This window comes from Cervus elaphus, chromosome 4 (genome assembly GCF_910594005.1).
Source record: "Cervus elaphus chromosome 4, mCerEla1.1, whole genome shotgun sequence".
Taxonomy (NCBI): domain Eukaryota; kingdom Metazoa; phylum Chordata; class Mammalia; order Artiodactyla; family Cervidae; genus Cervus; species Cervus elaphus.
This window is the reverse complement of record NC_057818.1, coordinates 40,573,721-40,589,542: the sequence shown is the minus strand read 5'-3', so window position 1 is coordinate 40,589,542 and position 15,822 is coordinate 40,573,721. Positions and strand designations below refer to the sequence as shown.

The 15,822-nt window shown below is 47.3% G+C and overlaps 1 protein-coding gene across 1 annotated transcript in view; it reads right to left on the bottom strand.

Moving 5' to 3' along the window:
- The window catches only part of HYDIN (HYDIN axonemal central pair apparatus protein), a 348,507-nt gene that overhangs the window by 68,104 nt on the left and 264,581 nt on the right, over positions 1–15,822 (bottom strand). The window contains 7 exon segments of the mRNA XM_043899028.1: positions 1,201–1,422; positions 3,149–3,775; positions 5,704–5,866; positions 7,694–7,835; positions 10,310–10,493; positions 12,399–12,536; positions 13,752–13,969. Coding sequence (XP_043754963.1) covers positions 1,201–1,422; positions 3,149–3,775; positions 5,704–5,866; positions 7,694–7,835; positions 10,310–10,493; positions 12,399–12,536; positions 13,752–13,969 — 1,694 coding nt within the window.

Below are 15,822 nucleotides of genomic sequence, written 5' to 3'. Positions count from 1 at the left end.
TTCCTCCTAAAACTGTAAGTCAAAGAAAGCTAAACTCTTTCCCTTTAAGGTTCAATTTTCAGAAAAGAGGTTGGTGTAATAGTTACCTCTGATGGTGGCAATATTTTCTTTTTTACCTTCTTATTGGACTCTGCCCAGGTAAGGCCTGCCCACCAGTGCTGATACCTGATATTGATTGTCTATTTACTTACCAAACTGAAGTTTGGGGCTCTCTGTTACCTAATTGAGGTGTAAGCAGGGCCTATAGATAACTTTATTTGCTGCTGATTTTGTTTTTTGCTAACATGCATGGTTTATAGGAAGAAGGCTAGGAGATGATTCAAGTTTTGGCCCCCATACTCCTCTTTGGCCACATGATGTGAAAAACCAACTCATTGGAAAAGACCCGAATGCTGGGAAAGATTGAAGGCAGGAAGAGAAGGGGACGACAGAGGATGAGATGGTCGGATGGCATCACCAATGCCATGGACATGAGTTTGAGTAGGCTTTGAGAGTTGGTGATGAACAGGGAAGCCTGGCGTGCTGCAGTCCATGGGGTCACAAAGAGTTGGACATGACTGAGCAACTGAACTGAACTACTCCTCTGGAAATAAAAAGCCCCTCTGTAATTTTTAATATCCCTGCATTCTTCATATTACTAGTCAAATCTATTTTTCTTTATTTATTCTATTAACTGTATATGTAAAAATAAATTTTCTACTTTTACATGATTTCATTTTGAACACTTATCCTTTTAATCTAGGTGGAATTACTTTTACTGCACTGTGTCAGGCAAGGAGATAAAAAGCAACTTTATCCAAAATATCCAATCTTCCCCATATAATTTCTTAATAATCTTTTCTTTCTCTAATGGTGTGTGTTTCCTTGTGTCTGTTGATTCTTGTATTCTTCTGCACTGTGTGAATTACCTTAGCTTCATAATACATTTTGCTACCTTTTTAAAAGAGCTAGTTTCACTTTTTTTTTTTTTTTGCAAATGAGCTTTAGAGCAAATCAACAAGTGTTATTTTTAGTCTCTTCTTGGGGGCACAGGAAGAGTCAGACCAAGGGATGGTGCAGCTTAGGAAGGCTCGGGTGGAATCCCAAGTGAGTGGAGGCAAACACCCCAGTGAACTTGACATCAACCTCGGGCTCAATTTTTGGCCACGTGGAGGGCCCATGTGAAGGCCCAAGGTCAGGAGGATAAGTTTCTCCCTTTACCTTTGAGGAGCCCGGAGTGGCTGAAAACTCTGTTTCTGCTTCCACTTCTCTTTTCTCCTCCATCAGGGAAAGCTCTTCAGAGGGTGGGGTTACAAACACGAAATGCTTCAGGATTTCTGTCATGGTCAAAGGCTGTCGCTTCACAGGGTAGGAGATGATTGAGAACAAAGCAGGTGGTGGGATAGGTGGTCCAGAGGAACCCAGGCCCAAGATGTCTAGGATCTAAAGGAAAATATCAAGATTAATCTCTGGTGTAGAGGGCAGGCTACCCCTAACGGCCTCCCTGAAAGAGCACAGGATGGTGGGGCCCTACCCCCTTTCTCTCACCTTTCTCAGGAGATGCCCTGATATAGGCATGTGTCAGGGATGGCGTGTAAAGGGCCTCTGACACAGCTCTGCAGGTCCTTCCAGACCCCACACCTCCAGACCCAGCTGGGGCTCTTGCTATGGGCTTCAGGCTCCCTCTCTTATCATAACCTTTGTCACTTTATTATGATTGCTTGATGGTCTCTCTCTGCAACTGGACTGCAAAGTTCATTAGGACTGGAACTAGGGTGATATAGCACATGGCCTAGCACACAGCTGGGACTCAAACCTCTGTTTAAAGAGACCATCTCTTAACATTCTGATGTCTACAGTATAGAGCTGTTTCATTTATTTTCAGATCCCCTGTTAATATCTCTTCTACCTTTAAGTGTTCTTTCTTTTCAAAGGTAAAAGAGAGTTAGTGCTAGAGCAGGTCACATACAGCAAAGGGAAAAAAAAGCACATCAAGGTTCTGGGAATGGGGTGAAAGATGGGAATGAAGAGAGAAGTTAAAAAAGAAACTTTAGAGAGGCAACTTATTCCTGCAGCATTTCCCATTCTACTCTGATATATAATGAATGCGAGCCATCCAGAGCAGATGGCTTGAAAATCTGGTAGCAATTTCCTCCTCAGCTTGTAAAACCCTCAGAAAAAGGATGCTATCCCTTGATTAATTGTTGTCATCACAACCATGAGGCCACCTGAGTGGACCAAACAGGCTATTAGCTCAAGCAAGTAACTATCTTCATGCAATCAGGTGTTGCTAATTCTCTGGGTCAGAAAGTTGAAGACACTTCCTGACTAACATGTAGCTAGAGTTAACTCCCAGGATTCAGAATATCTGTGAGAAAATGGATGAATAACTTTAATCCTCTATTAAATTAATAGAGGCAGGAAGGTCTTTAAGCAAGTCTAACTCATGGTTCCTCTCAGGCTCTGCTCTCTACTTTTAAGGTTGCATCTAGTTTCTGATAAATACTAAACTAAACCAGTGGGTAGACTGCGGCCCCCTGCTCAAATCTGGCTTGCTACTTGCTTTTGTAAATCAAGCTGTATCTGAACAGAGTCATGTCCAGTCATATCCATTGTTGGGGGTGGGGGTTTGGGACAGAGACTGTATGACCTGTAGCCTCAAATATTTGTTTTTGGTGTTTCACCAAAAAAGTTTGTCCCGGGATGAAAGATTATAATAACCATCCCCTCCATATCACTGCCAAAGGGGTTTCTGAATATGATGCTTTTGTTTCTAGGTACAAGAAGCTGTCTGGTCGTATAGTTTCTGTCATGGTGGGAAGCTTATGGGAAAGAAATTTTAGAATAGTTGAGCCATTCGCATCACCCCCAAAGTATACCTGCCTTGCCAACCCATAACACAGTATTGTCAATACTAAAATTAATTTTATGAGTGGCTTTTTATAACGTTAGATGGAATAGTTTAGATCTGTGGAACTTCCTATGGATATTTCATCACATAGAAAAAGGTCCTTTTAGCCATTTTTGTTTTATAAACAAAGGGACATCAGAGATGAATGGAATTAAGGGGATCTGGATTTTGTGTTGAAAACACATTTACAAGGACTAGCTCTGTACGGCTACCTGGCTACCTGATCGGTACATCTCTGTCTTGGAGGAGAGTCTGTACCTGCTCCCCTTTAGGAAGCCTCTCATTTTCCAGGGCCTGCTTCCAGCTCGAGCCTTCGGAGTCAGGCGTCTGGATGCTTATGAACGGCACACCCAGATCCTTCTTCCCCTCGTGGTCCTCCTCCTCGCCCTCGCCCCCGTCGCTGCGCTCCTCCTGGGCGCGGAGCTTCTCCAGCCGCTCCTTCTCCGCCCTCTCCCGCTCCAGGCGCTCCCTCTCGGCTCGCTCCTTCTCCGCGCGCTCCCGCTCCCGGTCCTTGCGGCCTCGGCGTCCACCGGAGGGAACCTGGCGCTGGTCGGTGCCTTCCTCGTGGCTCATGTCCTCAGCGCCGATGTGATGCAGCAGAACTCCCTGCTTCCGGTCCCAGTACGTGAGGATGCTCTGGATGTCCTTCAGGGTCAGCTCGAAGGTCTTAAACTTCTGGGCCATGTTCTTGTCAGTGTCCTTCGGGAGGTCCCCCTCGCTGTCTTCTTGCTCCTGGACAAGAGGAAACCAAAGTGTGTTGATATCTGACAGGAGGTTCCTCTTCCTCTTATTTCATTCTTCCTTCTCCACAACTACCTGCTCTCTGACGGACACTTTTCTTTCTACTGCGTCAATCTTCACCTCTAGTTTGGAAAAAGTAAGAATCTAGAAGGCAAAAACACATAAAACATTCTTAAAACAGTTCTTTCAGGGAGAGCAAATCGCAAAAGAAGGAGAAAGAGGGCGTTTCTGCTTTGTAAGATGGCCTCATAGGATTCCAGCCCCTGATACACACACCAGGGCTGTGCCTATAGATTTTGTGGGGGCCTTTCTCAGAAGACTGGCTCTGTGGTCCTTCCTTGCCATAGAGCTGGCTGGGGCCGGGCATTATGCACAGCAGCTATAATGCCACTCCTGGTTGAGAGCTGCTGCTCTGAAGGATCAACAGGAAAAGATGCTCAAGAAGAGCCTTTCCTCCAGAGAGGCCACTGAGTTTAGTGGTCCAAACCTGGTCTCACAATTGTTAGCTGTGTGACCATGGGTGAGCAATCCACATCTCTGGCCCATCTGTATCATGTTGACAGTAATATTAATAACTACCCCAGAGGACCACTGAAGATTAAACGTGTGAGTACATGTAAAAAGCTTATAACAGTGTCTGTCACACAGTAAAAAGTCTCGTAGTGCCAAGTTATTAAAATTATACAGATTATGTATACAGATTAATCAGTGCTGCTGGGGACAGACAGGGTTTCAGAATCTGGCTACACTCTAGTCTCTTAAACAAACCTGTATGTTATCTAATGAACCTTGCAGAGAGAAACCAACCTTAGTCTTTTTCTTACTGCTTTGTGGGTTCTGACTTTCTCCCCTCCTGATGAAACCCTTTTAAACTTGCTTTGTGGGTTCTGACTTTCTCCCCTCCTGATGAAACCCTCCAGGCGGCTTCACAGGTTTGGGGGTCATTCTTTGAGGACAGACAGTCCAGTTCAGCTCAGTGACATTCTTCTCTTGCCTAAGCTCAGGTGTGGAGGCATGAGAGGCCCAGGCTAGTTATCCCGTCTCTGCACTGCATCAGCTCCCCCGCTATATGTCCGTCTCTACAGCCTGGAGAGAGCTGACACAACAATACTGACATCACTGTCTCCCGGAGTGGGCGGATAGCCTTATTTGTGGGGGGGAGGGGAGGGCTGGGTGCCTGCTGTAGTTCCCATCTACAGAGTTCTGCCTAGATATCCTGTTCCAAGTGGAAGTGGACTGAGTGTAGAAGAAGCGCCTGCTGAAGGAAGGACTTGCACTTGGAAGGCTGCAGGAGCCTCTTTCTTACCCTTGTTTTGGTGCCTAAGTTTTAAGTGCTCAGACCTGCTTCTGCCTGAGCTCTGCCTGATGGGGACTCCTGGACACTGATCCCTCTGCTCTTCCATCTGCCTCCTGGGACCAGCCTGCACCTTGTCTGGGAGTCTGGCTTTAGTTTAATCCTCAGCACTCTCAGGGCTGGAGCGGCCACTGTGCAGCCCAGCTCGCCACACCCCTCGGCCACCAGTGCCACCCTGGACGTTGTTCTGGCCAGTCTGCACCAAGACTGGGTACCGTGTATCAGTGGGCAGAGACGTGACAGGCAGACTGACAATCACAAGGACGGCTTATGCTGGAGCATCTCCCTTGACTGCGGTCACGGATCAGCTCCTGGTTGAACACACTGACTTGGTGGCTCACTGGAAACAGCCTTCACCACCAGTCTATTTAACCCCATCCAGGGAGCTGCAGGAGACAGCAGGAGGAGCCAGATCTGTGCACACACACAACTGTCACAGCTCATCCTGTTAAATTCTGGATGGGGTTCATGTCTCTGGACCTCTGAGGAAGGACAGGATGTAACAGGACAGAATTATGGGAAGCACAAGAAAGCACAGGACACACGGTCAGTGCTCAGAAAATGCTGATCCCTCTCCCCCTGCCTTTTGCTCCACCACAGAGTCTACACAGTCCTAGGCCAGCTTTCTGGCGGGGAAATGTGCTGGGCTGATATGCTGGCTGTGGTGGTGGACCATTCTGCACCTGCCTGCCGCTGAGGGGTGAGGGAGGGTTGCTACCTGCCGGCTTGGTATCTGAGTTTTCTTCGTGGACGGCTCCTCCTTTACGGGTCCCTGCTTTGGCTTTTTATTCTTCCGTTTTAGCTCATCTTCTTCCTTCTGTCGCTCAAGTTCCTGCTGTAGCTTCTTTTCCTGCATCTCCTTTGCCAGTCTCTCCAGCTCCCTTCATTAAGTCAGGCAGAGAAAACAAGAGTTCAGAGGGTCCTGCCCGAGCCCCTCCCCTGCTGAGATCACCTCGTGGGGGGAACATGGTGCAGAGCTTTCTTGAGCATAAAAACAAGGAAAGAACAAAAGAAAGCTGGATATTATAGGAAGGAAGGAAGATGGAAGGAAGAGAAGAAAAGAAGGAAAGAAAGGAGGAAAGAATGGCTCACATCTACCTTTGAATCGTCATTTAGTAAAACTGATAACTGAAGCTCAACTAAGAGGAATTCTCAATTGATCTTTAATTCTACTCCAGTCTCCTTTCACAGGAGAGTGAGGGAAGGGCTGTAAATAAGCTGGATGTTATCACCCTTAAAAAACAACTTTCAAAGATTGCTCTGATATCAGTACAGATGAGGCCCAGCTTTCTACACTCATGTCCGAGGTTTAGACAAGAAGAAATGATGTTTTTCACAGTGGTCCTCACTGTGGCCCACTTGGAGCCATGGTGCTAGAGCTGAAGGCCACGTTCCTCTCCTTCTCTCTCTTTCCTTTCCTTTCCAGCTATGGATTCAGCCGTGTCTGCCCTGCTGCTAACGGCAGAGAGGGCACCAAGCCTGGGCACCACGTATAAACAAAGTGTGGAGGGATGGCATTTCTGAAGATACGGAATCCATTTGTTTTCATCTCTGGGAATCCCTGGTTGTTCTGACTGCTGTGGCTCTCTGCTCACTGAAGTTGACTCATCATTACTTCATCACTTCATGTGTGTGTGCATTACAAACAAGTCACTGTTGAGCTCTGAGAATCAGATTTGCATTTTCTAAGTCCACTGTGAGATGAATGCCTGAAAGTAAATGACCTGAATGAGAAAAAAAAAAAAAAGCGATTCTTTTGGAATCCCAAAGCTGGGATTCCCGAGGCCCAGGCATGTTTACAGTAGACCATGCAGGAGATGTAGGTGTATATATATACTGATACTGTAGAGGACATAAAAGCTCTTTGGGGGCCAGTGGGAGGAGTCTGGAAGTAGGGGGAGAGGAGAAAAGGGGATTAAATTATAGGTAAGCATCCTGCCTCCCCACCAGCATTTGGAATCCTAGGGAGGGGTAGGCAGTAGACCCCCCTCCCTCCCTTGGCATGTCTGAAGATCTGAGGACAGGACACTGCCCACCAGTATGTGAGACAGCATGAAATCGTGGGCCATGTCTCATGGGTGGTATGGAGGGGGTTCAGTCAGTCCCGTGTGGTCCCCAGGCATGGGCACAGAAGGTGGCTGAGAGCACTGGCCTGGGAGCCTGCCCAGGGTCTCTGGTGAACTGCCCAGGCTGAGAGGCAAGTGGGAGTGGCAGTCAGACCTCAGGGGATGGACAGCACCACCAAAGGTCAAGACGCTGGCCAGGAAAGGAGGAGAAATGGCTAAGTTATGGAGGGCAACCACCATGCCCACGTCACAAGAGTGGCCCCCTGGGTCACCATCTGTGGACACGTGAGCACAGAGGCTAATGAGCCGTGGCTCTCAGGGGAGCCAGCAGGAGCCCAGGACAGTGCAGGGTCCAGAAGCCCCTCCTCTTTTTACACTACAGCCTCTATCCCTGGGTCCCATCTGTCCCCCAGAAAGAAGGAAGGACAGGAGAATGGAGACCTGGGAAGGCTGCAACAACCAGCACCCTGATTGTGCAAGATACCTGTTTCTGCTGTCAGCAAGTCAGCCTCCCACATCTCCCGTGGCCATGGCTGCCTCGTTCCCAGCCCCGATGACCCTGGTCTTCAGGATGGGCCGTGTGCCTGACGGAAATTGCTCCCAGCGGCAGTGCCTCCCTTCTGACCGGCCCTGGACACTGACCTCCTCTTCCTCTCCCGCAGGGCTTGCTGAACCTCTCGGTTGAACGTTATCTTCTCCTCCTCTGTCAAGGCATCATACTCTTCTTCATCCATGTTTTGGAGACGCTCCTTCTCTCTCTTTTGTGCTTCCCTGCGCTTGTGCTCTGCAAGGAACAAACAGGAAGGTGGGAAAAACTCACCCACCACCGTTGGCTGCAGGGACCCCAGTGGTTTAGCTCTTGCCTAAGCAGGCTGTGGTGCGTGTGTGACAGGGAGAGGCGGCGGGGACCACAGGCGGCCTGCCTAATCTCTGATGGGCTTTCCTGCACTCACATAGTTCCTACAATGGTTCCATCTGTGGGAGGCTGAACCGGGGCCCCAAAGATGTCCACGTGCTAGTGCCCAGAACCCTGTGAATATGTCACCTTACATGGCAGAAAGAACTTTGCAAATGTAATTAAATTAAGGATCTTGAGTTGGGGCGATTACCCTGAATTATCTGAGTGGGCCCAGTATAATCACAGAGGTCCACAAGAGGCAGGCAGGAGGGTCAGGGTCAGAGAAGAAGAGGGAACAATGAGGCAGAGGTCAGAGAGTTGTGAGGTAGGAACCACGAGCCGAGGAAGGCAGGGGGCCTCTAGGAGCCAGAAAAGGCGAGGAGGATTCTCCCCTAGAGCCTCCAGAGAAACATGGCTCTGCTGACACCTCAGTTTTAGGACTTCTGACTCCCAGAACTGTCAGAGAACAAATCTGTGGTGAGTCATCAAGTTTGAAACAGTGTGTTACAGGAGTAATAGGAAAGTAATATACCACCCACTGACTTTACCCATTACTAACACAAGCCACCAAAGTGCTCAGGTGACAGAACTGTCAACTTCCACACCCTGCAGATTCCAGGTCCTGAAGTGTGGTTCACACTTGGCACGAAGGCTCTGGGCTGCTTCTGCACACGTCACAGGCACCACATTCTTGCCTGATGCTTCCCGAAGTTTGAGCTTTGGGCTCAGAGATCTACATCTTCAGTTCTTAGTCTCTAAGACTTACCAGAGGATAGCAACAGATCAGAATAATAATTCTTCCTTCACAGGGCTGTTGTGGGAATCAAATAAGCAATCATGTAAGGCACCTAGCCCAGTGCCTGGCACAGTCATAAATGTTCAGTAACAACTAGAGTCTAATATAATAATATTGTACGCTGCCTCAGGACTTTTTAAAATGATTAAGGGAATAGGGACCTATATTGCAACTGTGAAAACTACAGGTAATTGAGAAAATGAAAAGAGATACTTTCTTTCAAAAGTTGATTGTTGAGGGGAAATGAGTTTTCTGGAAACTAGGAATCTGGAGGTTGAAATATTGCTGAGAGATGCCTGGTCAATCTTCCTAATTTTTCTCTGGATGAGAATAAAAGGAAGCAGGCTTTGAGTTCTGCTTCAGTCCCTGGGTTGGGAAGATCCCCTGGAGAAGGGAAAGGCTACCCACTCCAGTATTCTGGCCTAGAGAATTCCAGGGACTGCATAGTCCATGGGGTCGCAAAGAGTCGGGTACAACTGAGTGACTTTCACTTCACTATGAACTAAGAGAGCTCAGTGTTTGCAAATATTTCCTTAAAAGGAAAAGCATTATGATTGGTGCAGACTGTTCTGGAAGACAGAGGCAAGGCTAAGTGAGGAAGGGCACTGATATGACCAGAGCTGAGGCTGAAGCAGGATTCTGCCTCTGAGGGGTAGTGCCGTCCTCTCCCTCAGGGGCCAAGATCTGCTGGGTCTGCTTCTGTCTAAATTTGGAACTTCAGCTAACATTACTTTCTTTGTGCATGTGTGTATGTACTTGTTTTCCATATCTGTAGAATGGGGGCAATAATCTTTGTGAGGACTAAATGACCCAAAGTGTCCTTTAAAGACATTTTAAGTGTACACAGTCTGCTGCAGTGCCTGGTACACAATAGGCTAAAATGTAGAAACTGTTTCCTAAAGTTACAAGCTTTACTCTGGTCTTACCGGAGATTCACAGTGGGCTTAGACAAAACCGACAAGCTAATGAATGGGTCACCTGAGTAAGGATGGGACCTGTGACGTGGTCCTCTCAGTCCGTGCTCAGTCTGACTGAGCACGTCTGACTTTTTGCAGCCACATGGACTGTAGCCAGCTAGCCTCCTCTGTCCATAGGATTTTTCAGGCAAGAATATTGGAGTGGGTTGCCATCCAAGAGACTGTCCCAACCCAGTGACTAATTTCCTGTATCTTCTGCATTGGCAGGTGGATTCTTTACCACTGGGCCACCTGGAAGCCCTGTGATACCCTCAGGTAGGCTGTAATTACACAGAAGATGAAGGGATGTAATGTGATATCGAAGGAAAGAAGAAGATGCCTATGGTGAGAAGAGCTGGGTTCCATCCTTCGTTCTATAATCTCTCAACAGGTCACTTGTGCCTCAATTTCCCCACATGCAAAGTAGAAATAAGAACTCCCAGCCACCCTCCAGGGCAGAGGTGGGACACCAATGAGATGGCAAATGTAGCTGCACATAAGCCTAATGGGTGCTCACAGCAGGGAAGGACTGTAAAAAGCCTAGAGCTCTGTTTAAAGGAAAGACCTATAGGGCTTGGGAAGAACAGCCCAGGAGGGTATGGCCTTACCTTCTTGCTCATTTTTGGCTTTCTCCTGGGCCTTCATGGCTGCATAATCCTGGGCCATGTTGATGACATAGATGTGCTCCCGATTGCCGATGGCCTTCAGCAGGCAGAGGAGAGCGGTAGCTGCGTTCCGAGCAAAGAGTGTCTCCAGGCTGTCAAACACCACTCCTCGGTAGCAGTCACTCAGCTGAAACCAGAGCACAAACAGTTACTGTGGCCACAAGATCATCTGTTCTCCAAGAAGGAAGCTACTTGTTCTTTTGCTGCGGCTTTTACAGGTGCTGCCATTGGTTCTGCAGACACAGAACCATTGGTTCTGGGCCCAGATGAAAGTTCCACTGCCTTCCCACCTGCTAGATTCAAGGGGCTGTAATTAAACAAGAGAGAAAAATAAAAATGTTTCAGCAGCCATAAAAGATCTTTGCCATACATATCTGCAGAGCAAAGGATTTATTCTGTCTCTAGAAATCAAGAAAACAAATAATGTTAAGGTGAGAATCTGGGAAGATCCATGAAATACAGGGAAAGAAGATGTGTATGAAAGGTGTCCCTCTGCAGCAAAGGCAGCGGTAGCAGATGGGCCATTTTTATCGTGGTGGTTTTTCTGCCTTGGAGCGTAAGGACTTTGGTAACAATCACTACTGTAGAACAGGCCTTGGCTGTGCTGCAGTGTTACTTAAGGTGTGGTGCATAGGCTGGCCACCATGGGCTAGAGCCTGATCACCACCACCTTCTGATGAGACAAGAATCCGGCGTCAGAAAATCAACTACTGCAATCAGTACATATACTATTTAGTTTAGCTGCCGTTTGTTTTTCCTCATAGGGAAGACTTTGTCAATAAAGGAAGTAGCGCAAGCTCCGTATCTCATCAGAGGCCAGTGCTGTGAGTAGCCCAGCTCTTCTGGCTCACTTTGGGTTTTACCAGTGGCCTCAGCCTTCACTCTGGGTGCGTGAGACACCTGCACACTTACTAGACCACTGTGCTCAAATGAGCTGAGAACGACGGAACCTTTAACGCAGCCGCGAGTTCAAACCTTGATATGAATCGTTTCCGGGGATTACATTCCTCCTCTTCTGGGAACCTCAAGTCTAATTTCTGTTTACTTAAATATGCGGTTAACACTGCAGCCCATTCTGGCAAACCACAGCAAACACAGAACTCTAGGACCTGGTGAGCAACTTAGTTTTCTGTAATCCATAAGCAGCAAACCCTCCCAAATTCTGCTGACCTAGTTTTCTTTTCTTTTAAGAGTACAACACTTATGAAAAATCAAAACAAAAAGAAACAGTTACTGTGTTTCTGACTTTAAGAGCCATATATCATTATAAAATAATTCAGAAATGTATGAAGATTAAAAACCTATAATCTTGCTAGCCAAAGATAACCACGGTTAACATGTATTTTAAGGATTTTTATTATGTGTATGATACACATTTATAAATATTTTTAGAGAAATATAATTATGGTTTACATACTATTTAATAATCTGATTTTCTCAGTTAATAACATGGTGGTGGTAGTTTAGCCACATCTGACCCTTTGCGACCCCTGGACTGTAGCCTGCCAGGCTCCTCTGTTCATGGGATTCTCCAGGCAAGAATACTGGAGTGGGTTGCCATTTCCTCCTCCAGGGGATCTTCCCAACCCAGGAATTGAACCTGGGTCTCCTGCACTGCAGGTAGATTCTTTACCAATTGAGCTGTGTAAACACTTATTTTTACCACAGTTAACATCACTCCAAATTCTAACTCATCATGGCTCCACGTTATGATTTTTAACATACTTCTGAGGGCTGTATACATGTGTGTTTTGAATGTGCTACCTTCTGCTCACTGTATACATGTGTTTTGAATGTGCTACCTTCTGCTCACTGGTCCTTAAGGTGAGTGTGGCTTCAGCCAGCAGACAGCCAGGGTCAGAGACTGACGAGGGCTATCAAAAGGACAAAAGAGGGTGAGGAAACCCATCTTTCCTTTCCGAGGCCCCTGGGTTCTGAGCTGCTGTGTGTGGGCAATGGCTCAGAACTCAGCTTACAGCAGGGGGACAGGCGTGTAAGCCCCGCATGTCCACGCAGGTAGGTGTGGACGCACCTGAATTCGGTCGGCCAAGATCTGAGTGAATAGCTCCTCAGGGAACACGCAGCTCACGAGCCCGGTGTCACCTCCAACACTGGCGCTGACACTGAGTCGACGCTGTGTGGGCCCCGAGGGGAGAGGGCTGGAGGAAACCTGTTTTGAGAGAGAAGGATCAGGAGTCAGAATCCAGAAGTCTGGTATTCCAACAGCTCCTCCACTTAACAGGCCATGTGACCTTGGGAAAATCATCTAATCTCTGGGTCTCGTTTCCTCATCTACAAAATGGGGGTTGTACTATAAACTGGAAGATTCCTATCTCACTTGAATAACTGCTGTTAAGTTTCAAGTAGGAACACTGTGGAAGATGCCTTGTATGTGTATTGAACAGCAAACATTTGTTCATTCATTCAAACATTTGTTCACTTCCACTCTCCACCCTGCTTCCCCCACAAGTAGCTGTATCTATTTTCACACCTTTACTGACTCTAGAGGAAGATGGCACCCATTCCCTTCAACTATGCTTAATCCCGGTCTTCCCTGCCACATTTCCTTGGAATCTCTTTCCCTCTTGGGAAGATCATCATCTGATATTTCTCCAGGAGTTCCTATCTTTACAGAACCTGCTTGTGCCTCTACCTCCTCTCACAGAAAAAACTCTCTTGACCCTGGGTTTGCTCCTCTAATGACTATTTGATCTTTTCTCCCTTTCTTTCAAATATCTCAAAAGCTTACACTCATCTGACTCTGGTTCCCACCAACAATCCACTGTGCCACCCACTCTCTCTGGCTTCAGCCCCTGCTATTCAGCCGAGATTGTTCTTGAAGTCCCTCGGCACATGAGTCAAACTCTCTGGCTTCTTTATGACTTTTCAAGACTCCCCTGCAGCCCTCCCACAATTTATATTAGTGGTTCCATCCTTAACATTCCTTTAGAAGTAGGTTGAACCATATGAAGTTGTTGCAACAGAGGTCTCAAGTGGTTGAATACTGTCAATTTCATATCAATTTCGTATGGTTTAACCTAATTCTTTTTACATACCTCTTTTGTCCTAATCTCATTTTATTGCAAATAAAATGTGTGGTGATCACCCTCATCAGGCTGTTAGTACAGCCTGAGTGCAGGGTTTTGCTTTATTTATCTTCACTTTGCCAGGACCTGACCTGCTTCACACCTGGTAGAAGAACACTCCTTTCAGGAGTGATACAGGGGCAGTACCCAGGTCTGCCTGGCCAGGGCACCTGTAGGAATGAGGTTGTGCTGACCCAGATGCAAGATGCCAGGAGGAGGAGGGGTAGGAGAAGGAAGGGGATTAGGGGGAAGGAGGAGGGGGAATCCCAACCCTCCTTTTGGGAAGCCCTGATTTGTACCTGGGGCGTTTCGGATGAGTGCTGGTGATGCTGCTTCTGAGACCCAGAGCCGTGGCTCTCTGCCTTGCCCTTGGTGATCAGCACACTTCCACGCACAGGCTTGGTAGGTTTAACTTCGGGAGTTACCAGAGTGCATTCCGAAGTTAACTTGCCCAGGGTCTCACTGCTCAGGCGCAATTGTCCCACGGCATTTTGATTCATAGCAGCAGCCTCCTGGGCTACACGGAGAGAGTGGGTTTATATTGAAAATCACCTCAGGGTAATAAGGCAATAACAGGGAGGATGGCAAGTTGAAACCTAGTGTTATTCTTCTGGGGACGGCACAGCCACCTCCACCTGCGGCTGGCCCAGCAGGGCTGGAAGAAGTGGCTCCACCACTGGGGGTGGATGGTGATGATGGTGGGTGTGTGCCCAGTCTGGGCTGGAGCTCGGCCTACACTGCTCATCTTCTCAGGGGATCCCACAGACTCTGCCCCACCTTCTCTTCCAGCCCAGAAAGTAATCATTTCCGAAACTGCTGGTACAACTACAGTCCTGCCTGCCCGGGAAACCTCACATGATTATTACTGTGCTGTTTGACAGTCTTTTATTCTCACTACATCTTCAAAATCCAGCACGTATCATACACTTACAGCACATCTCAGTTTGGACTTGGCACATTTCAAGCGTCCAGCGGGTCCTGTGTGGGATCCATGGGTTTAGTTGGTCACTTCCACCTCAGTGTGGCCAGCTGACTTCACAGCAAACAGCAAATGTAGGTCTGGGTTTAACCCCCACCATTGAAAGGGCTTTCTATGAAGCCACCAGTGACTTCTGAACTTATGAACTATAGCTGTCTTCTTCTCAGGGATCATTCAGTTTGAACTTTCAGCCATCTCTGATTATATTCACTTACTGATTTAATACATGTTTGTAAATCTTTACTGTGTCTACTATGCACCAGGCACTGCTCTAGATGCCAGGAATACATTAGTGACAAAAACTAATGCAAATCTCTGCCCTCGGAAGCTCACATTCCTGTGGGGGTGGGGGGAAGACAGATAGTAGAGTAAGTAGAATAAATAGTATGTTAACGAGGGATAAGGGCTATGAGAAAAATAAAGCGGGAAGGGTCCCCCAGACTCTTAACTAGGGCTCTGAGGAGACACGAAAGTCCTTCTGGCCCCACCTCCGGCAGCCCTCCTGATTGCCCCTGCCTCTGACCCTCACTCTGCCTTCTTCACCTCCCCTGGCTTCGCTGCCTCTGCCTCCTCCTGAAATATAAGTGTTCTCCAAGGTCCCATCTTGCCCTGTGTCCATCCCTCTCTTCTCTTTCTGGAACTTTCTGGACTGATTTCCTATTCTTCAGCAGCCACATCTCTCACTTTGTTGAGGAAGTCTCTCCCAATCATTAAGCCTTTAGCTTGACATTACTTTCTCAGGGAATTCAAATTTATGATTTGTCAAGGGACATCAACACAGCTCTGAAGACCTCTGAGAAATGCAGTTTGACAGAAAAGGAAATAAAAAAAAATCTAACAGAACTAGAATTATGATGCAGCTTGGGGTTCCCACTAAAGGGTGCCAAAATATGCCACCCCAAAAAAGACCATAGGAGCTCAGGATTTGCCACCTCGAAACATGCTGGCTATTTTGAGCTGCAGGCACTTGAAAAAAGCAACACATGCAAGGAGTGGGTTTCTCTGACCTCCCCCCAGCCACTTAAAGACAGAGTCTCCCTAAGAAGCTCCAGTCACAAATCCCATCCAGGGAAGTTTCATCAACCAGGGAGATGGACTCTTATCACAGAAGGAAGACTCAAGTCCACACTACACCCAAACCATCAGAAGTCAGCATACCTCCCATCCATCCTCCTAAGGCCCCTTCATCTTTCCTAAAAACCACTGACCCTCCCCTCACAGGACCACAATCCCCTTTCCTTTCCCTATTAGGTGGTATTTACTTCTGAATTCTAAAGCCACTCATTTCCCCCTGAGTATTGCCCATGGATACATGAAGCATACATGTTAATAAACTTGTTCTTTTCTTGTTAATTTGTTTTTTATTACAGGGGCACACAGCCAAGAAACCA